The 22,934-nt window shown below is 42.7% G+C and overlaps 2 protein-coding genes across 5 annotated transcripts; one reads left to right on the forward strand and one right to left on the reverse strand.

Annotated features, from left to right (window-relative positions):
• Nucleotides 1-198: 198 nt before the first annotated feature.
• Nucleotides 199-12,244, reverse strand: ANAPC5 (anaphase promoting complex subunit 5). The gene is made up of 17 exons (XM_010720114.4): nucleotides 11,985-12,244; nucleotides 11,827-11,906; nucleotides 11,283-11,392; nucleotides 10,721-10,916; nucleotides 9,411-9,477; nucleotides 8,494-8,595; nucleotides 7,911-8,101; nucleotides 6,950-7,031; nucleotides 6,360-6,449; nucleotides 5,288-5,469; nucleotides 4,677-4,812; nucleotides 4,369-4,443; nucleotides 3,515-3,636; nucleotides 2,241-2,348; nucleotides 1,583-1,730; nucleotides 821-983; nucleotides 199-428 (listed from the first exon to the last, which is right to left on the reverse strand). Exons 1-17 carry the CDS (start codon nucleotides 12,186-12,188, stop codon nucleotides 214-216), a joined length of 2,271 nt encoding a protein of 756 aa, XP_010718416.1. The 5' UTR covers nucleotides 12,189-12,244; the 3' UTR covers nucleotides 199-213.
• Nucleotides 12,245-14,384: 2,140 nt separating this feature from the next.
• On the forward strand, nucleotides 14,385-22,819 carry RNF34 (ring finger protein 34). 4 transcript variants are annotated; one of them, XM_085238927.1, is made up of 6 exons: nucleotides 14,385-14,522; nucleotides 17,429-17,647; nucleotides 18,523-18,909; nucleotides 19,227-19,283; nucleotides 19,531-19,732; nucleotides 21,069-22,819. In XM_085238927.1, the coding sequence occupies exons 1-6, from the start codon at nucleotides 14,517-14,519 to the stop codon at nucleotides 21,254-21,256; spliced, it is 1,059 nt and encodes a 352-aa protein (XP_085095053.1). In that variant the 5' UTR covers nucleotides 14,385-14,516; the 3' UTR covers nucleotides 21,257-22,819. The 4 variants fall into 4 exon arrangements, with proteins under 4 accessions (XP_085095053.1, XP_085095054.1, XP_085095055.1 ...); XM_085238928.1 differs by having other exon boundaries at nucleotides 14,454-14,607; XM_085238929.1 differs by lacking the exon at nucleotides 14,385-14,522 and adding an exon at nucleotides 14,563-14,584.
• The last annotated feature ends 115 nt before the right edge of the window (nucleotides 22,820-22,934 follow it).

The raw sequence follows: 22,934 nt of genomic DNA on the forward strand, positions 1-22,934 counted from the left end.
TTTTTTAATGTTCAATTCTTACTAATTTCAAGCACAGACTAGAAGTGACATGGGTGGAAACCTATACTTTCCCCTACGTCACTGCGAGCAACATACAAGCTTGTTCCACAGAACACCACGATTTATTGGCAATTACTTTGAAACACGAATGGTTAAATATAGTCAAAAGACATTTGTACGAAAGAAAACAACCACGTCTCATCTCTGAACGCTTCACTTGAAGGCGTTTATTAAGGGGACACCGTGAGCGGGCAGTTCCTGGTGCAACTGACGGAACAACATGGCACATTTGTTCCTTTCCTGGGTCTTGCCTAGGGTGTGGAACAGCCGGGCTTGGAAGTAAAGAACATCTCTGAGCTGCTCTTTGCAGTCCACCTTGGCAAGGTAAGTCTTAGCTTCGTTCAGATTCAGAATAGCAGATTCCAAAGCTGGGAGAAAAGGGCACAGCCATATACAAAACAATATCACAGCAACTCCAAGCAATACAGCTCAATTCTAAGGAGCCCAATTATGAATTCCTCAGCTTTTCAAAACAATTTGTGTCTTAGCAACATCGCCTTTCAGCTAGTTTCTGTTATTCAGTCTTTGCTGCAAATACAGGTGTTGAAGTATGCAGATAAACAACACTCTATTATAAACACTGCATCTACTGAACGACTACTTCCTAATTAATTCTCCAAATTGATTACTGGCTAATACACCCTGTTATATTGTTTAAACTTTGTTAACAGCGACTGTGAAGCAGGACTTCAACATACACACCGGGGAGCACTTTTCAAGGGAGCTCAGTTTCAGAGGGGAGAGTTACCCCTGACATTACCTTCAGCCTTCTTTTGTTGAGTGTAGGAAGCTGTAGAAGCCACCTGACACTTGGCCACCAAGAACATGGCGCAGCCTTTGTCTAGCACAGCTCCATGGGCCAAGCCAGGTTCTATTGCCATGTGCAAAATATTCAGGACTTGTTCAGGAATACCAAGGATCAGCTGAAAAGAAACACTGTTGTTCTAATACCAGAATCCACTGGTTGAGAGCAGCAGCTTCTCAGAAGAACCATAACCCATAAGCCAAATCTGTTTCTAACACAGTAATGCTACAGACAAGGATGTTATTTTTTACTCCATGATCGTATTGTAAATCAGAACTAATTAGCAGACACAAACTACTATTTGAAAAGATTTGGCATGGCTTCTCTACCCCAGTCAGTGCTGACAACTGGGTCCCTGCCAGCTCAGAAAAACCAACGTAACCCAACTCCATGACAAGCATTATTTATAATTCAGGCACATGCCAAACTGTGCTACTAGAAAGCCAAACAAACAGCATAAAAATAACAACTGGAGAAATGAAGGCAGGGCCAATTTATGCTTGCTTAATTACATAAAATAGATACCCATCTTACTGATGAACATGGAACTCAACTTTCAGCTTCCCCGTAAGATTTTACATATAGAACATATTTCATCAGAATCAATAGTTTAATTCCAACAAAGCTATGTTCTTAAATTTCCCAGGAGTAAAAACAGTATCCAAATCCCCAGCAAAAAATGTCCTTTGACCCTGAGAAGATACAAATCAAACATACCTGGGAGAAAGCCAAGTTCAGCACGGTCTCAGAAGCCAAGTATTGCAGACTATATTCTCGAGAGAAGGCAAGAGCCTGCAGCAGGACAGGCAAAGCAATAGTATGACACGAAGATCTCCAGTAGAGCTCTGCTACTGATAGCAGCACACTATCCAAAAGAGAGGGAAAGAACTTGAAACTGTTTTCTTTTGATGAAAGATGTCCATTTGTTTCCCAAACAATTACTGTACCCACAGCAATATTGATCTTATTAGGAATTACATTTCTAAATATACAATAAACTTAAGTTGTACACTTAAGAGGAGATGTCATCTCCTGACCAGAAGGGAATAAGAGTAATTACTCTGTAGTAATTGTAGACACAATTACATACGTTTCTACTTTCCATTTATTTTGCATGCATTATTTTCCTTTTCCATAAATCTTCATGAAGCTTTAACTTTACTACCTTTTAGCTTATATAAGGTTACTAGGTTCCAATCCCGTAATGATTTGAGGATTCCTCTACGCCATGTTTAACATATGAAATTATTTTGTAATCCCCAAATCATTTTAAGTAATCTGAGCACTAGTGAAGTCTGTACACAGACAAATTGAAATGGCTGATTCCAATCACTGCAAAGTGGCTTTAATACTTCTGAAAGTGAAGCATTCTTACCTAATCACTATCTCGGTGTTCTTGATTTCCTGGCAGTGGATCAACAATTTCTGCAAAAGCTTGTGTGCTTCTAACATTTGATTTTGGGCTTTCAGTACAATGGCTTTTCTGCCGTGGTAGAAAGAAAACATCACTGATATCTTTGTATTTGAGATATAATTCTGCTCTTAGAATACAGTAAAGCAGGTCTCTACTTTGTGACCTCTGTTTCTTGTGACTGCAGAACGGCATTCTGACAGAACATATGCATGCTATACACACAAGCAGAGCAAGAACCAAGAACTGCTTGTTGGACAACTCACAGGCAGAAAGGATCAAATTCATGAAACAGCTTTAGATGGAAAACAGAGATTGCCAAAACCAAGGGCCAAATAGGGAGCAGAAGTGGGAGGGCATGCAAACTGGAAAGCACAAGAGATTATTTGTGGAAGAAAAACAGATCTGAGGTAGGGTAGCTAAAATTGGCATAAGCCAACAAGGACAAAGAGTGAGAGGGAACAAGTGAGAACAGGGAAATAAGAGACAAACACAGAGCTGTGGGAGATGTGTAAAAGCAGCCCAAACCCATATACTGTGTGGTATATTTAAAGATCAGGGATAACAGACAGTCCAATTCCAGAAGGACAAGCATCAGGTCCCACAGCTTGAATGCCGACCTGCCGGCTCGCTGCCATTGGCTGTGTTTTAGGTGTTTTGCCTCAGTTAAAAACAACTGCTTTCAACAGCAAATTTTCTTTATGCTTGACAATCAGCAAGCTTTAACCCTACCTATTTCTAACATTTTCATTTAGAAACAAGAACAAATTAAGGTGAAAGAAAAAAAAAAAATCGTATTGCCCCACTTTGGAGATGTGTAAACTGGGACACAGATGAAGACATAACTCAAGCTCATACTGTAGCAGAATTGAGACTTGGCCTTACATCCCTTAGATCAACCTTATATAAAACCCTGCACTGTGCTAAGGTTTGAGCACAGTTACCATAGCAGATTTTGAAGGAGTATTTTGTGTTCTCAGGCTAAATCTACAGCTCTAGAACAACAGGAATTTCACCGATGCTACTTCAATTTTAAAATGCCCGGATAAGCAACTAAAAATGATGACTGTGGGACATACACTAAAGGAATGAGCACTGCAGATTGGACAACATGATAATAATTAACTCTGGGAAGGGGAGAACATTAACACAAATGACTGCCAGCAATCATTTTGCTTTATTTTTCATTATCTTCATGGGATACACCTGCAAGCACGTGCAGATTCACCATTACTTACCTGTACATTCCTTCAATGCTATTAAGTGCTGTAATTCCTGCTACAAGAGAATCTGCTATATGGTATCTGCCATCATTCATGGCTCTTTCAAACTGTATTTTTTGATCAAACAGCATCCAAAGCTAAACAGAGAACATCCAGGAACAAGTTTTAGAAGTTGTACATGCTCATTTTCTAATCACAAGTCAGAACTTTTATTTTCCCCTGGGCACATTTATGTCTAGACACAACTAACTCCACTGTCCAATTACTGTCTTTATTAAATTACAGTCCTCAATAGAAATGCTTAGGTCTGGAGTAAAGTTTCAATACTACAGTTCATCTATTTGATCACAACTTAAGTAAAAAAGCACTAAAATCATGACTAATGCTTGTTCCATAGCAAGAAAGGAGAATCAGACTAATTTCATAGAATCTTGAACTGTTTAATGTAAATAGTATGTTTTAGACTGATATGCTTATGTGTTTTCCAGTGTTGCACAATAGATGACCTCTAGGTTATTTCTGAAGTGCAATATATTAAAATAATTACCACTATTTAAACAGAACTTTGAAGCTCGAAATCAGTGCAGACTATTTAATTTCTACATGTGCTCATAAAGCAGACATGTATTCCTCTGTCAATTACAGCTCTACGTAAGCAGCTTGTTCTTAGGAGGCTATTAAAACATCTTCTTCATGTTTTTGCAGAGAGTTTATGCCACGTGGCTTCTGGTGGGGTCACGAGCCAAATGAAATCATCAAACCTATGGCCCCAGGCATATGGAGAAAAGACATGAATTCAGCTGCAGTGGAATTTAGATCCTATTGTATAACAGTTACATAATAGACAGGCTAAATTATATATATTCTACCTGTGCATGCTGACTATTGGGAGGGAATCTCTCCTTTAGATGTTTCAGTATTTCAGAAGCAGCTGCAAAGTAGCCCTGTAATACAGAAACAGCACTGATAAACATAGAGGAGGGCAAGCACCCCTCCCCTTGATTTTAACACAATCTTTACAGCAAGAACTTGCCAGGCACAAGCCCTACATTTGCTTCGCCCCCAGTGCAGACATTAAAGGCAGAACAAAAAAGGATTCAAGTCTCACACTTTGTCGATACCGCCCACACATCCTCTCACCCAAATGACTTTTTGTGCAACTAGCCATAAAACTCACCTGCTCTGCATGAAGCTCAGCCAGGTGACACAGTACTACAGCAAAGGCTTCTGTGTTATTCTGCTGCACGCCCACATTCACGGCCTCCAGGCTGTTCATGCTCAGCAGTGTTTGGGCTTGTTGAAGCGCCATGGTGCTTGAGCAACAGAGACATCTTTTAGTTTTCAAGGAACAAACATCATTTTTTAAAGTTCATGTTATGACTGTGGTCTACAAAATGATTTTCTGGGTACTCTGGGGGTTTGGGGGAGAATGAGAACCTTTAAAACAGCTGCTGCCTCGGAACTCCAGACTATGCAAGCACATCAAGTACTGCATACTGAAAGCTGCACATGGTCAAAGTACAGTAATGCTGAAAACAGGGACACAGGAATGACTTAGGCACTATTTGCCACCACTAAACAGAGACTCAATCTCTTTTCCAGAATGACTTCTAAGTGAACACAAGAGAATGGAAGTAATTGCATCCAGCCTGTACCAAATCACAGTCTGATTGCTTTATTTTAGTGCACTGTAGACACTCAGTTACTTGTAACATCTATATAAATAACTCAAAATGCATTATGTGCTAACAAGTACTCTAACCCAAGAGTTTAAAAGAAACAAAGTACCTGCGGCCATATAATCTCCAAATTGCAGTCTTCTGTGCTATACTAATATCAATAAGTTCTGACAAGCTGTGTTTCCAGTGCAACAGATCAGAATCTTTTAAGGCATCCATTAGTTTGTTGGCAGCCTTTCCTGCAAAAGCTCTTTGCTGAACCAAGGACTGTATTCCCAGTGAAGCAAGGTACTGGGAAGAGGGAAAAAATAATCCAAAATCATTGAAAGACAATAGAGAACACTAGAGCAAGAGTCATAAATTAAGAAAGAAAACAACAAAGAAAGAGATGTGATGTTATTCAGCACAGACAAAGGAACACTGCTTCAGGCATTTCTTTAAATACAGACACCCACACATAGATGAATTCCATTTTGATAGATACCAAAGGTAACTTCCACACCCCCACACAGTAGTCTTAGAAAGGATGACTGGACTTGTACCTGGATTTCTCCAGCAATTAAACAGCTGTGAAAACAGAGCTTCCCTCTCCTTCCCCACCAATCAGCCACACCTGCTCTCATCTCCCAACATCAGGAGTTTAGGTCCTTTTAGAACAGTTCTCACAACAAAGATATTGCAGCCAACTGATACAGGGCAAACACCATCTAAAGGGGAAGCTGCCATAAGAGCCTTCACAGTTGGAATGAAGCCACATAAGTAAATGTGTTCAAAGCCCTGCCAGAGGCATCAGCGCTGAGTTTCAGAGAAGGCTGAGGCTTAAGAACCTCCCTCAAGCACAAGCCGATTGCATGATGCTCCTAAGTCCTAAATGGTGCACAGGAACAAACTAGCAGTCACAAAGTTCTCCTGCCTGAAAAAGGACAGGTGAGAAGGCAGAACAGCAAGTCACAATAAGCAAATGAACCCCGATTTATTAATACAAAGATTCAAAATAAATAGAAGCAAATAGATTTTTGGAGCGTAAAACAGGTTCGTTTAAATCCAATTATCTATTTTGTAATAACAATTTTGACCAGTCAAAAAAAAAAAGAAAAAAACCAACCCACAAACCCTCCCATGCACCCCTCCCACACACGTGTTTGTCCTAGGACAGTTAAAGAGAAACAAAACGGACTTACTGGCAAACCAAAGTGTAAGGATTTGTTTACTGAGTGTTCCAGCAGAACACAACTATCAAATATCTTCTGCTCTGAGATGTGTAACCAGCTCTAGGAAAGAAAGAGGTTTCAGAGTAATGCCCAGAAACACCACTGTAAAGCCAGCTGTAGGAAGCAGCATCTCCAGAGTCTGATAATACTAATGTTAATTATAGAAGAAAATACAGAGTAAACAAATTCTTTCCTTCTTCCTTTTTGTTTACTGAAAAGGCCAATGACTCTGAAAATCCAGCAGACAGTAAGGAGAAAGTTTATGAAATACTTTGTCTCTTTAAAACACACAAGACTAAACTTTGACCTCAGTATTGAGCAACTCTCTGACCACAACAAGTAACCCTGAATCACAACAAAACCATCCCATGATCTCCGTATTCTCCAGCATTTGTTGCTCTGGGTGATCCATTGCCCCACTGCAGGACTGCCATATTTAGCTTACTGATCTGTCTGATGAGATGTTACTGAAAGAATAGTTCTGCAACAGTTCACTGAGCAAAGGCTCAGATAACACAGACAAAGGTGACATAACCTCCATTTCAGCACGGCTATCTTACCAGGCAGTGCTGCAAACAAACATGATCATTAGACTCCTGTGCAATCCGGATGGCTTCCTGAAGTGCAAGTTCAGCTTGTTGACTACCAGCAAACAAAAAAAGAATATATTAGCGTTCCCATAGTGCTTAAAATACAGTATTACAACAGTACAGAGTACTGATCTAAATTATGCATATTGCACTCAAAAGAAAACTGATTTAAAAGACTGAAGGCGAAAGCCTCCGGTTTCCATCTAGCATCAAGCAGCATGTGCTATTCTTGAGGCTAACGAGCAAGATGACATCTGCAGACTACTACAAAAATGCAACTGTAATCCCCACGCAGGCTTTCAAAGTTGTGTACATGCCAAAGTGCCAGGTTAGTGCTTGAAAAGGGGCAACATTAAGTATCAGCCTATGCAGAAAGAGCTGTTAACTATTCCTCATCTCCTGCCACCTCCAGGCCTTCCATAGGATTCATCCAGGCAGCAGTCAAAAACTGCAAACCATACATGGAGATGGGTAGGCCAGCTTTATCAACAAAGTTACACCCACCCCAGGTGGCTTTTTTAATTATTCTTTTCATATCAACTGTATATTGATTTGTACATAACAGAAAAACTACAATAATTTCTTGAGAATATAGCTGGAAACAAGCACGTGTGTCCACTGACCTTTCTGAGTTATGGAAATATAGCAACTGAGAACTGAAATTCGTAGAAAACGGCTGCAATGGGACACTGACAAACACCAGCTCTTACAGTGCTGTAAGTGGCCCAGTTATTATGGAAACCAAATAAATGCCAAAATAAAAAGAAACCCAAACAAATTATGATCACTAGAAAATTCCAACCCAACTATGGCAAATATATACTAGAGAACTCCCTTCTCCACTCAAACAGATTTTCACGCTGAACAAAAAGTCCACCTGCTAGTGATTAGAAGCCAAATTTGAGTAGTGCAGCACAACACACTGACTTACTAATGGCCAAAGCGACAGTGCAGGGCAGCCAGGTTCAGGGCGGCGTATCTCAGACTCCGGCCATAGCCCTCATCCCCATTGCTTTTGCTTTCTGCTCCGGTGAGAATCAAACGGTCAAAATAATGCAGGAGGCTGTGTGTTGAACTGAAGACGTCGTGCACTCTGAGACTATTTAAGTAGCTTAAATAATGCTGAAATTTGAAGAAAAATCAGCTTTAGCTAAATCAAATGAACGGAAGTTATCAAAATCAGCAGGTATTTCACCTAACAGTTTTCAGACTATGGAAGTACGAGGCCTGACATTTTGTAGACTTAGTTCATGACTGACACAGTGCCACCAAAATGAAGAGGATTATATCTATGCATAAAGCTAGACATGTTGTTAGGCACCCTGCTTAATTAAGGTTTCTGTACCTCCAGGAGTTTCGGTCTGAATTACTGAATATTTACATGCAACTTGCTCATGTTTCTATCATCTTTTTGCACATTTCAATATAGAAAAAAAACACTCTCCAACAATTCCATCCTGGAAATATGAAGAAATCCCTTTACAACTGTTCTGGATGAAGAAAAAGATACTTACTGCTTCAGCGAAGTCTGGATTAAATTTTAACAAGTTGTTCAATTCCTTTTGTAAAGATCCAGGAGTAAGTGCCTTTGTTTCATCATTCTTTAGCAGAGAAGCCTAGAATCAACATTGAAACCAATGCTAAGTAACTCCAACTTGAGCATTATGAATATACTTTGATACATGGTTGTCATTCTGTTATCTGCCTGAAGAGAGCATTAAAGAAGATTTCAGAACAGCTCTATTATGACAGTGAAACATAAGTGGCAGTTTTATTCTTTGCTGTATTATGGCATTCACTTTCCAGAGATCAGAGAGCTCGGGTAAAATAAAAGCATATTTAAGGGACTGTTTGAAAGAAACAGTTCTATTTCTCTTGTTCAAGAATTAGTTCAACAGATTGCTTGCTGGAATTACATGAATGCTTCCTGATCTGTTTATTTATTTTGTGAGAACAAAACTAAACAAAAGTAAATCCATGCCAGATTCAACAATCTTTAATAGATCCTAATGTCTGAGAAGTCACTTTAAACTTTTAAAATGTATGTGAAACATTACATATGATACACACTTGATTTTGTTAGCAAACTACTCTAAGTGTGCAGAGCATTTACTGACAATTATACTCATGTATTTCTGCTTCTTTTAATATTTATCTGCTGAAGTAATCAACACAAGTATGTCTTCAGCAGACAGCAAATATGAAGCAAGAGTCAGAATGGATGTGACTTTCTCACATAAATATCATCATGCAGTGCCCATGCTTAGATAGAAAACACATTTAAGCTCAAGTGCTCATACTGAGCATCTACATGCAGTATAATCAACAAGTCTTTACAGATCTAAAAAAACATCCTGCTTGACACTGGATAAAACTGAAGGTGAAAATCGTGTCACAAATCATTTACTCAAATTATTCAGAATTAACATACCTGCTGAGAAAGAAAATACTCTGCTTGTTTCTGGGAAAGAGGCCCGCTGCAAGATATCTCTTCTTCCCTGTTGAAAAGCACTCCTGTTAGAAGGAGGGGCAGTGAAATAAAATGCAAGGAAACATATTTTATCAGAACTCCTGCCTTACGAATTTTTATGAGACATTGTAAGCTCAGAGGCATAAAAGGAAATTAAAAGAAAAAAATTAATTCAGAGTAAAACCTGCCACATCAAAGTTAGCAATCCAAATGATTTCACATGGTGCTGTTGCAATCTTCGGCCCTATGAGACTGTGGTCAGTCTGAATGTTACCCCAAATACACTAAAACTAAAGTAAAAAGCAGCGGATATAAGATTTGTGGTGACATATTCTAATGATTTGCCCTGTTTTCCCCTTCTGAAGATGTTCAGAAAGAAATGAACTGGCACTTTGGTCACATCCAACACTTCAGAAAACAACTGTTCTGCAATGGAAAGACCAGACATACAGCATAAAGCTAGATGCTAAAAACCATTAAATGACATAAACTATAGCAGAGCTTGGATAAACACAAGCTTACTTAAATTCCATTTATAAAGTACATCTTTAAGTATACATATACACAAAATACTCTCAGGACTATTCTTACAGTGAAACACTTTTCAAGCAAGTTAAATGGCTCAGTGTTTGCTTCTCACATTTGATGTCAATGAACGTATTTATTTGTTTGGGGAGGGGCAAAAACAGAAACCAAAAATGTTAAGCTTAGCTTTTCCTAAGAGGAATCTTTCTGCTTCCCCTGCACTGGAAGCTGAAGTGATCTCTCCAACAGCTTTAGCACACTGCACACTAACATAACCTGGGAAGAAATCGTTCGGCAGCGGGCTGTGCAGAAGGAGACGGTGGGCAGCACTTGGCCTTTAGTTTGCAGCTCTCTAGGTGAGGTCGAGGACGGAGTACCGCCATCTTCTGCAAGAGCAGAACTGCTGCCACTTACAAATGCCACCACGCGGTGGCACCAAGGAGACAAAGAGGCCACCCAGCTCTGCCAGCGTGCATCAGGCTCTGGGAAAAACAATCCGAACAGACACAACCTCTTCACGGTCCTTCAATTTTACCAACACAAAGACGGAACCTTTGAATAGAGCCTCTGAATCTACAGGTGACATAACTGTCCCATTCTGCCCCTCCTCCGCAGCAGGAAGGCATTTAACAAGGTAAAATCTTGGGTAGAAGCTGGACAAAGCCAAAGTTTACCTTGACACATGTAATTTGAAATACAACTGATTTGCTGACATAATAGAAAAGTTTTCAGTATTCAAAGATTACCTTAGAGGTACATCAAGTTCTTCTTTCTCCATTTTCCCATCCAGTTCCTCTGTACTGGTCAGCTCCATATCATTTTCATCAATTCCACATTTTTTCTCATCATTTAGAAAGTACTGCTGAAGTGCAGTGTAAAGTTTGTAGACCTGACTAAAAGAAAGTTTATTGTATGCCAAGATCATATGGCGCAGAAATAAACCTGGAAAGGAAAACATATGCTATGACATTGGTCTGTAAGGGTTTTATTGCAGAGAGGAGAGTAGAAATCATTATAATAGCCAGAAGCTTAAATGTTGTTAAGTATCTCACCTCAGTCTACCAACTAATAAATCTCATTTCTGCCAAATATAAATCTCAAATTAATTTTGTGGCAAAACTCACAGATCGTCAGATCACAGAACAATGTCAGCAAGAGGTACACACTACAGAATATTATTGGATCATATGAAACATTTGAGTAAAGAGAAAGATCATATTATAAACTTTACTTCTCCATAAAAAGAAAAGCAAAGCTGTGTCTTGAGTGAATGCCACTAGCAGCAGCTTAGAGATGACAGCTAGTTACCTATGACACTTGTTTTATGAACTTCTGGCTCTGTTCCACTGAATGAATCTGAAAGGTCATCAAAAAATTGTTCCATATCTTTCAGTTCTCCTTCAGCTATGAGTTTTAACCTAAATAGGAAAAACAAACAAACAACACTTCTTTTAGGGCTTAAATATTAGGCACCAAACAATATTCCTCTACTTCAGGTACAGATGAACTCATATAAATCAGAACTCACATAAAACAAAACAAAATAAAAAAAATTGATACACAGAATCAAAGAGTGGCTTAAGTTGAGGGGGAAGGGGGACCTTAAAGACCCCCAGCCCCACCCTCTGCTGTGGGCTGGCTGCCCCCTCAACTAATGCTGCCCAGGGTCCCACCCTGCCCGGATGGGAACAAACAGAAAAGGTGTTTATCCACAGATAAGGGGCCAGACACCAGAGTGTGCATGTCCTGGCTGTGTCGCCTGTCACTGAACAGTGACAGCACATTGACGGGGCAGCCCAGAGCCGAGGACCCAACACAGGCCCGTCCCCCACGAAGGGCCCCCGCCGCCCACCTGATATGCACAGAGCCGGCCAGGTTGGGGCAGCACTCCTCGATGGCCTTGCGCAGTCGCGACAGCGGCATGTCAGGCCCCTGGGAATGATGAGGAGAGCGACATGTCGCGACAGAGCACAAATCAGCCCCCCCCGGCCCCTCGGTCCCACTCCCCACCTGCAGCAATGGCAGCAGCAGCCGGTTGAGCCGCCGCCGCTCCAGCTGGTCGAGCTGCGAGCCAGCGCGGCCCAGCTCGCTGAGGAGCACCAGCAGCGCCATCTTGTAAGGGGTGACCCAGTCCTTGATGCCGAACACGTTGGCGTGCACCACGCCATTGGTCATCATCGGGTTGAAGTACAGGCTCTCGTGCACGCTCGCCATAGCGGCACCCGGACGCCTCCCGCCAGGGAAACCGGCTACGCCCGCCAGCCAATCACCGCCACGGCTTCCGTCACGTGAGAGGAGCCGTGACCAATGAGAGGAGGATTTGTGCTCTGCTCTCTCTGGGCCGGCTGGCGGACTGAGCCGAGGGGAATCGTTCCGGGCGGCGGCGGGGCCCGGACCACACCAGCTGTAACACATCGTATGTCTCATCATGGTGTGCTGCCTCCAGAGAGAGCGCTCCAATCACTGCAGTAATTCTCTCTCCCATTTTTTTTCTTATTTCTTTTTTCTTTCTTTTCTTTCTTCTTTTTTTTTCCCTTTTCTTTCTTTTATTTTTCTTCCTTTTCTTTTTCTTATTCTTCTTTTTTCCCCTCCCCTTCCTTCCGCCCCCCTCTCCTTCCCCCTTCTGCTTCCTTTTTTCTTTTTTTTTTCTTTTTCTTATCTCTTTCATTTCTTTAGTTTTATTTTCCTTTTTTTCTCTTTCTCTCTTTTTCTCTCTTCTCTGTTTCTTTTTTACTTTCTTTTCTTTCTCTTTTTTTTTTTCTTATTTTCCTTTTTCTTTCCATTTATTTATTTATTTTCTTACTGGAGAGGGAGGAGGAGCAACTCATAACTCACCATTTTTACACATCTGCACATCACCAGGGATTACAACTCAGGCATTCCTGATTCATGCCTGCATGCGGTTAGAGGAGGAGGAGGCAAATCGAGCTTGGAATAATTTTCTGGAATATATTTATATTGAAGAAGCTTAATGCTGTAATTAGTTGTTGTGAGCATAACTAGTGATAACTTCCTAGATCTCAATGAGCTAATATTTGTTCAGCTGTATCTGAATATAAAAAGCAGGAAATAGCTGCAGCTGTTATGTTACAAAGGTTAATTTAGTGGTATTTCCTGAAAATAAAATAAGACAGCTTGGGCGGAAGCAGTGAAACGGCGAAGTGGGCTGCAGGGAGGGGTGGAGATGAGAGCTGCAGTCAGCATTTGCAGAAGTTGGACAGAAAAGGAAATGACACATCTGGCCCAAATCCTGACATTCTGTGTAACTCTCCAAACTCAACATGCAAGTCATGCTGACAATCCTTCTGCTTTGAACCTGCTCAAATGGTAAACCCAAATTACTGTGTGCCTCTGGGAATGAATGCTGTAGGACTTTTTGTATCGATAGTAATACCCACTCTGAAATTCCCAAATAAAGCTTGGAGATTAACATTTACTTCAAAATTAATGTAAGATTTTGGGTGTGTTAGGGATGGGTTGGACTTGATGAGCTTAAATGTATTTTCCAATCTTTGTGATTCTGTGATTTCACAACTGAAAACACTGAAAACAAATGGTGATTCCTGCTAAGAATCATTTATCTGTTCACCATGTAAAACCATGGGGATCACGGAGCTCTAGTGAGTCATCGTTCCTCGTCATTCCACAGCAGAAGTAAATGGGACATCTTGCATTAATAGATTCAAATCTTTTAATGCTTCCTTGGCACAACCCCAAGAGCTCAGCAAGGGCAAGGCTTATTAACTGAGCTCAGCAATGCCACTTCACAGCCACTGAGGTTCAAGTTCCCTGTTAAAGAACAGCAGTCATGGTTAAAACTCAGACATAGTGATAAAGAGATCTCAAATCAATGTCACAACGTGACTCACTGCCATCTGCCCCAATGAAGGCAGAGTGCTGAGAGCAGCTGTCAGGACGGCCAGGGCTGTGTCTGGGAGGTTTTCTCTCACCAGAGCTCATGGGAAAACTCCTTTTTCTCCTCTCTTTGGCCAATCTCTGGGCCCTGTTCCAAATACAGCCCCCCCCACCAAGTTATGAAGGGCTTTGCAACCTTCTCTGTGAGTAAATAGAGGCTGGGCTCAAAATGTGTTCTCAAACGCTTTTGTTGGGCCCTCTTTGTTGGCTCTGTCTGCCCTCACGTAAAGCTTGCCTCAGGATTTGCTTTTTATTGTAATACTGTTACAGTACAAGTTAAAAGATTTTGATTCTTAAAACCTTTTTTTTTTTAATTAATATATTTATAGGGTAAAGAAAGTAATAACGGGATCCGGAAGCTTTTTGGAGCTGGATTTTCAAATAATAAACCCCTTCAGTCATCCAGCGCCCATCGCTGAGGGCCTCGGCCTCACCTCGCCTCGAGGCCACCTCCGCGCCCGCCCTCGGCGGCTCTTCCTCTCCTCCCATTGGCTCCTCCCGCCGCCGTCGCGAGGAGAACAGCCAATAGGACGCGGCTCCGCGGGAAGGCCCGCCCTCCGTGAGGCGGCCCGCGGGCGGGGGTCGGCGCCGGGCAGGGCGCCGTGCTGAGGCGGCGGTGGAGCGGCCATGAAGGTGACGGGCTTCCTCGGCTGGGCCGGCTGTGGGAGGGACGAGGGCGGCCGACACGGAGCGCGGTGCGGCTGGGACCCTGCTGGAGGTGGGGCGGGCCGGGCTGCGCCGCGCCGCGGCTCTCCGCTTCTCTCGGGCCGCGGCCGCCACAGAGGGGATTTCGAGGCCGCGACCGCCTTGCCGAGGGGCCTTCGCTGAGTCAGCGGGCGGGCGGGGCCCGAGGCGAAGCCCGGTCCCTCACGGCGCCCGCGGGGCTCCACGTCTGTCCGCCGGCTGGGCGCCGTGCCTTCGGGTCGTCGCCGAGCTCCGCTTTTGGGAAAGCTCTGCGCGGCCCCGGGGCGTTAAAGCTGGGCGCTGTGCGGCTGCTGTGGGAGGATCCTCCTGCCGCTGTGCGCGGCCGCGAGCAGCCCTGCGGGCACGGCTGGGCTCTAAGGCAGGAGGGCCGAAATGCTATCTTACGGCCCTGCAGGGTGCGCGGAGAGTGGAGGTGAAGGGAGCAGCCGGAGGATCGTGGGGAACGATGGCTGGAAAGGCTTTGGCTGCTTGGCCAGGCTGTGATAAGCTCTGCAGAGAGGAAGCTGCTTGTTTTAGTGTCTCATCTGTGAGTTGTGTTGGTGCTTTCTGGCTTGGTCTCACAGGGAGGCTGCAAGGCTGACTGAGGTTAAGGAGCAAATTAAGGACACTGTTGCACTGCCTGTCATCTGCATGGGTCCACTCTTAGAGCAACTGTAACACACATCTTCTGTCCAGTACTTAGCAAATTCGTGTATCAAAAGTGGATAACAAACTTCCTAGATGCATATTTACCCTGGGCTTATAGCCTTGTCTGAGCTGTTACAGGCCATTCAATAAAATCACTACAACAAGTGTTAAACTGCCTGGCAAGGACATGGGTAGCAGCTGCATTCCCTCCGTCTGGTTCTGTTGTCCTGCTGCTGGGTGCCCTGCAGTGGAGCAGGTTGGATTCTCACACACTTCTAGCTCAGTATTTTATCCTTCTGCGCTTATTTGCTTGCAGCAGTTTTTATTGTTCACTATAAGGCTGGCGTGACAATTCTGTAAGACCATGTGAAGAATTAGTCATTGTTTTTTTTGCAACTGACAACTTTCCGTTAAGGTGAAAAAAAAAAATACTTTTCAAAAGACCAACCTCACATCCAAGAGAGCTCCTAGTTTTAAGTCACCAGTTTTAAGAATGCATTTCTAAAAAGTTATTTCCCTGTTGCTTAAGAAGCAGGGAGAACTAAACATCATTGTTTTGTGCAGAAGAAAGGAATATTGACGTTTCCATTCTCTGCTGCTGGAATGCAGAGAGCAAGTCTTAGTTGGATGGCTCAGTATGGAGGGCAGTGAGCTGCAGATACCTACCAGGGTCAGTCATGCCCTGAGCTCTGCAGACTTTTCTCTGCTGTGTGAAGGTTCCTGGTTACAAGTGGGGTAAATATGGCTCTCAAAATATTTGGGCTAGTGAGTTTTGTTTGTTGCATATCTGTTTAATGTTATTACTGCCCACAGCTTAGAAGCAGAAGGACTGACTGCACTGCTAGCACTGGAACACTTGTAGTGTCAGCATACAGCAGTAAGAGTGAAGCACCAGGTTTGTGTAGGTCAGAGAGGTGCTTTTGATGTTCCAGATTTAACAACATGTTCATGCAAGTGCCTTGTAGAGCATGTTTAGTCCTATGGCTCTGTGCCTCAGAGCTTCTTTCTGCACCACAGTAAGGACTCCTTTCTGAGCTTTTCTGCTTTGTGTGTGTTAATATGGAGAGCAGTCACTGCAGGGACTGCAGTGCCATCACTGGGCTGACGTGCTCTGGTTGGTTGAGGTTTGCATTGAGAGCTGAGGCTCAAACCCAATGTTCCATGTCTTGAAGGGGGTAGAGGGTGCTGTCCAGGCTGCTGTCCTGGAATAAAGGAAACAAAACAGAAGAACTTAGAATAGTTGAGGAAAAAAAAGGTGAACAAAAATATCTTTAAAAGATAGTTGTACCGCTCAGCTTCCTTCTGTAAAAAACCCAGTGTGCTTCTGTTGGTTCTTGTTGTTGTTTAATAGGTTTCCATGAGCCACATGACTGTAATTACGTGTGTGACCCAAGCAATGTAGGTTCCAAATTCCAACTTGAAGTAAAAATCTGATAGAGAATCTGGTGCTGAAGGCTTTCAAGGATAAAAAAAAAAAAAGTAGCAATGAACTGCATGTATTTATCTAGAATATCTTTGCAGTGTTTGAGATAAAACAATAGGGCTCAAACCAGAAATACAGTCAATATGGAATAAGGTTCTTCAGAGGTACTTTAGTTTTGTTAGACCCTGTGTAAGAGAACAGCAGAGCAGGTCCAGGAAGGGCCTGAAATTTGTATCCCTCTGAAAGAAACAGAGCATGATGAGTTTGGAATTAAGGTTGGTTGGTTTGTTTGAAGATACAGAAATGTTTTTTAGAGAGTTTCACTGTGAGTCCTAAAAGACTGAATTACTTCTGGAGAAGGTCCTACAGGGAGACAGCCTTACAAAAAGCTGTTGTACCACTCACTCTCATCCCTTCAGCTCTTGTCCTTCACCTACAATTGACTGTCAGTCTCTCCTCCTTCACTTTGCATTACCTCTTCAAATTCCTTACTTTTTCTGTGCAGAACTCTGCTTTCTAAGGAGAGCTTTTCTAAGGAGCTCCTTGTGCCTGCTTCAGCCTCTCGGAAGCAAATCTTACCTACTTTGGGTTGTAGCTGGGAAGGAGGGCTCGCTGGGCTGCACTGACGTTTGTGTGCTGCATTCCTTGTGCTCTGGGATTTCACACAGCAAGCTTTGGGATGATGACAGATGGGATGGCGAGGCCTTTTGGCAGCAGGACATATGCTATGTGGGTCTTAAGATATTAAGACTTGTTCCTTTTTCTTTTTTCTGTCTGCTTCCAGGCAGGAGCTACTTCCATGTGGGCTTCCTGCTGCGGGTTGCTGAATGAAGTCATGGGGACTGGAGCTGTCCGTGGCCAGCAGGCCGGCTTTGCAGGAGGCGCCGGCCCGTTCCGCTTCGCACCAAACACGGCTTTCTCATCGTGCCCATCTCCAGCTGCAGCAGCTGCTAATGTGGTTTGCAAAGCCTGTGGACTTCCCTTTTCAGTTTTTAGGAAAAAAGTGAGTCATTTCCTTTTAAATCATATTTTTTACTAATATGAACTAATCTGTAGGTATATAGGGAAACAAATATACAAATATATATAGATAGATATATATCTTTTTTTTTTTTTTTCCTCCAGTAAGGGCAACTGAGTCAGATGGTCAGGGAGGGAGAAAGTGCCTCATCCCAAGGTCACAGGAAATGAACGTCAGACAGGATTAGAAGTTAAGAGATCTGACGGTCACCGACTGGTGACACATTGGATCTGAGCTGACCTGGAAATGTGCTGATCCTATTTGTAAGGTGCATGTTTTAGGTGCAGAATCTTGGCTCTTAAAACAAATCTGTGTTTGAAGATGATATCAACCATAGTGGTGGGGTATGAAATGAACGAACTACATAACAGAAAGGTTTAACCACTACCAATTTAGTATCACAACTTCTTTCTGTGAAATACTGTTTGTTTGTTAAACATGTTTAGTTCTGTTAAGTGCTGTTGTGCTCCAGTGACCTCATATCATTTGGGGCTGAGCTGGTGGCTTAATTAAGTTTCCAGGTAAATAAAATTGAGATTGTTGGTGTTACTTCTGCATATGACTGTCCATCATTATTACCTTGTCCATTTAGGCCCGCTTACTGACCTAATTCTCTGAAGCCTCTTTCCTCAGTTTTGTTCAGTTTTCCCTTTCTTTGTTGTCTTGCTCCACCTTGGCACAGCTGCAGAACTATTTGATGGGGCAGTTTTCTAGACTTAAATCCTAAAATTGATGTCAATTGTGTCAAAATCAGCGATGAAAGGCTAGCAGTAAATTATGAGGTTTGGAGAAGGGACGAGCAGGGTCGTGGGCTCACTTTCTCTGACATAACTGAGTGGTTATTTTCTCATTCTTAGCACGTGTGTTGTGACTGCAAGAAGGATTTCTGCTCGGTTTGTTCTGTCTTACAAGAGAATCTCAGAAGATGTTCTACTTGTCACTTGCTGCAAGAAACAGCATTTCAGCGGCCACAGCTGATGAGATTGAAAGTCAAGGATCTGCGTCAATACCTTGTTCTCAGAAACATATCGACAGATACTTGCAGGGAGAAAGAAGACTTGGTGGATCTCGTGCTGTGCCACCACTTAGGCTCTGAGGAGGATATGGACGCTGGTAGCTTGCCCTCATCACGCTCACAGACTTCTGGGTTTTTTACTCATCCATTTTCTATGTCTGTGTCGGTGTCGTCCCAAGGAGAACTTGCAAACAGAGGGGGAAGCACAGGAAATGGGACACCTTTACGGGTACAATAATTAACACGTGTTTTATGGTAGAGTGGCTTTTTTGTTTTTTTTTCCAACTAGATAATGCATCATGCTAAACTAAAAGAAGGACCAATTGGTGCAGTTGGAGGGGCTGGAAAATGCCTTTTCTGTTTCTGATCTGGAAACAGAAGATGATTAGATGAGACTGCTAGCCTACGTGATAGGGATGACTTGAGTTGAGAATTATTAGCAGCAACTGAAACTTTAAAATGTTTGGGAGGAAGGAAAGTATTTTAGAAGAGGTTGGGGTTGTTTTAGTTTTTTTTCTTATTTGATTAGTTTCATTTTGTACACAGGGCCAAACTGAAACATCTTCTATAAATAATGATGAAGAAGAAAGTGCTGAGGAACAGGTGAGTTAGGAACTATGCAAAGAAACCTTTGCACGTGACACCACAAAGTGTTTTGATCTGTCAGCATTTAGTATCACGCTCTATTCTTTCAGAACCAGCCATTAATAACACATCTGTAAATACTTGCCCTGAAAAGGATAAAGCTTTAGCCAAACTGCTGCAGCTTAATGTAGTCTGTGATAGCATGAAAAAATCTGGTGCTTTGAACTTACCAGAACAGATAAAAACATACAGTTATGTGTTTCAGACTCCTGGATTGTCCAGAAAACGAGCAAGAGCGTCTCTATCTGATATTTCAAGTCTGGAGGACATCGAAGGCTTGAGTGTTCGGCAGCTGAAGGAGATCCTTGCGTGTAATTTTGTCAACTACTCAGGATGCTGTGAGAAATGGGAACTTGTGGAGAAAGTGAGCAGGCTGTACAGAGAGAGTGAGGAAAACCACAAAACACGTAGGTTTATATTCAATTCTTACCTTTCCTTTCTGGTTTCCAGTAGCCAGTTCTGCCAGCAGGACAACTTGGTGTGTAACTTGTTCTGCTTTTGTGGAACAACTGGCAAGTGTGGTTTCCCAGTTGGAGCTACATCTATAGAATAGCTGAATGTGGTACCATTGTGCAAATAAAGCTTTCCAGGAATTGTGCTGTTTTTTTTCAAAGAATTACTTTCCAAAGCTTGGAGAGCTCAGCTTTCACATGGAAGGTAAAATGGCATGGCTGAGAACTGGTTCTTTGGAGAATGTGAAACTTGGCACCTCCATATCCTGTACTAGATTTCACAGGGCATTAGCAAGAGAGCTTCTCTTGTAGCTGTCAACAGACCAAAGTAATTCAGGTCTTTTACTGTGGGACAGAATTAAAAGCTACAGTGGCCAAAGTCCAAGTTCAAGTGGTTTGGTCTCTCTCCATGCTTTCACGATAAGGTGTTTTTGTGGCTGCAGCTCAATGACTTGTATTCATCCAACCTCTGTGCTCAACAATTGGTGTCTTTCACTTGCGTGATTGTAGTATACGCACAGCCTGATTTCTGTTAACAAAATATTGTGGGAGAAAAGCTTCTTGATGACGCTGCTGGCCTGAAAAATTCCTGCCTGGCTCTTTATTCTTGCACCCACCAGGCAGGATGTGAGCAACAGGCAACTGCAGTGACTGGAAAGCTGCCTTAGCTCAGGGCTGCTTCACAGCCAGGTGTTGCCAGCACATAACACTGAAATAACTGGCTCAGAGGAGTCAAGCATTCTGCAGGTGCTGACCGCTCTCCGGTACTGCTGGTGAGTGTCAAAGCATGGCTCAAGGGAGACCCTCCCTTGGTGATGAAAGCAGAGCTGAAAACCTGTCTGAAATCAAGCATTGGACTTAAGATTTTCTCAGTATGGTCTGACAAAATGTACAATTATTGATAGAGGAAACCTGCACTGAAACCTGGCAGGCTTTGTTCAGTTCCACCATCCTCAGGCCTTGCTTACGCTTCGACAATTTGGTCTGCTTCATTCTGTATCTGTATCACTGTGAGAAAAGTGTTCTGCTACACAAAGTAAGTTCAGAGATGGAAAGCAACAAGCTCTGCATTTTAATTAAGTGCTTGATGACAGTAATTGAGACTGGATGCGTTCTTAGAGGTTAAGGAATATGAAATAATTCTTAGCTAGGAGTTAGAAAACAGTTGTAAGCATGGAGCAACGCAGCTTTATGCTGAAGTACCTGTTTGTATCTTTTAGCTGGTGCCAGGGTCAGGGCTGAAGCGTTTTCAGGGTCTGAACGTGTGTCCTCCCTCTCCATTGCTTTTCAGAGGGTGAGAAGGTACAGCTGAACGACAACGATGACAACTTGTGCCGGATCTGCATGGATGCAGTGATCGACTGCGTCCTGCTGGAGTGCGGCCACATGGTGACCTGCACCAAGTGCGGCAAGAGGATGAGCGAGTGCCCCATCTGCCGGCAGTACGTTGTACGGGCTGTGCATGTCTTTAAGTCTTAAATGAAGACCGAAAGCAAATTTTAGTCACCCTCTGACTACCAGGATTTCTGTGGGCAGGAGTGCTGAACCCTGGGGCGTAGATCAGATTTTTAATTCTCAAACACAACATTTTGAACATCAGGACATAGAAGTTTATGAAGACTTTTTTACAGCATACTTAATCTGGTGGTTGGGCAGGATGATGTGATGCCTGTGCGTACAGTGACAGAGCTGCCTGACTTTCCTTAAACCCACAAACTGAGTCAAACTGTTTACAGCAGTTATTGCTCTCTTCTGAAGAATATCAGCCCTAGTTATTGCATTCAGTACTCAGCAAGTGGTCACAGAAACCACCTTTGCTCAACCATATTTGTATTACGTTGTCCAGTCCTCTAGAACTTATTGAATATTCTGTTCTTATGCAATTAACAAATATAGAATGTAACTGGCACTGTTCCTGTAACAGTGTTAACAGTATAAAGACTCAAGAAAGCACTGCCATTAACTGTACCTGCACAGAAGACCTTAAGCAATCTGTTCGATGGGGATTGCTGCACTCTGAATGTCAAACAATACCCATGTATTCTCTTGGCCATTCTTTGTCACTCTGTAGGGCTCTCTCACGTGGTATCCAAATACTGCTTACTAAGTACTTTTTTTTTTTTTTAGTTTAGGAATAATTTTTTAAGAAATGAGGTACAGGAAACCATATTCTTGTGGTTCTTAATCCACTCATGCCTATTGTAACTATTAATCTAATGTGATGATTGTACTTCATGTGCCGACAACCTGATGTTACTGTGAATACTAATCAGGGTCATGAAACTACTTGCTGCTAACACGTGGAATGTATAGTACTGCTAACCTTAAGGGGGAATGGTTTTATTAAGGACAGGAAAGGAAACCTCAGCTTTAAAACCTCACACTCACCAACATTAACCAAGGCTGAGTCACTGTTACCCCTGCTTCCCGTCAGCTGCTGCATACCTGCGCTGCTGGCGGCTCAGCTTCCAGCAGGGTGTTGTCTTGGAGCAAAGACCTTCTCAGTGCCTGGGGCTGCCCATGCAGCCTTCTGAGGGAAGCTGCAAAATCACTTCAGATGTGGGGACAGGATCCCTGTGTCCAAGCACGATCATGCTGGTGCTTGACTAAGAGTAAGTTAAAAGAAAAAAAAAAAATGAGGAAAGAAAGTTCAGCTAAAGCTACATCTTCTCCTTTCAATTTCCCCCATGCTAACAAAGTAATGGAGGTAAGAAAATGATTTGCCAGGGCTTCAATGTCTGGTAATTCTTACCTCTGCTACACTGCCTGTCATTCCGGATCTCTTGTCTTTATGTGGCTGGCTTGAAAATGAGAAAGCAGCTCCTCCTCAAAACAAAATATGCAGCTTTAAGACACTGCTGACTATTTTTCAGAAGGGAGCAAACCTCTCAATGGCTTTATTTTTTAGAATATCTTTTTAATGCTACTTGATTCCCGGAGTCTCCGTTGAGTGGTAAGCTAATGAAAAAAAGTACCGTATATTACTTCCATGCTGATCGTTAGCCACACAAGCTTAATAAAGATTTGTGATGGGCTTTCACAGCCTCTGTCTCTTTCCTTAACTAGTGGGGAAGGTGGTGGGCAGCCAGCCCAAGCTTTACCCGTCTCTTACAAGCATGTGCCCAGGCAGACAGCAGCTGCAGGAAGGCACGTGCAT

The sequence above is a fragment of the Meleagris gallopavo genome, chromosome 17, assembly GCF_905368555.1.
Source record: "Meleagris gallopavo chromosome 17, MGAL_WU_HG_1.1, whole genome shotgun sequence".
Taxonomy (NCBI): domain Eukaryota; kingdom Metazoa; phylum Chordata; class Aves; order Galliformes; family Phasianidae; genus Meleagris; species Meleagris gallopavo.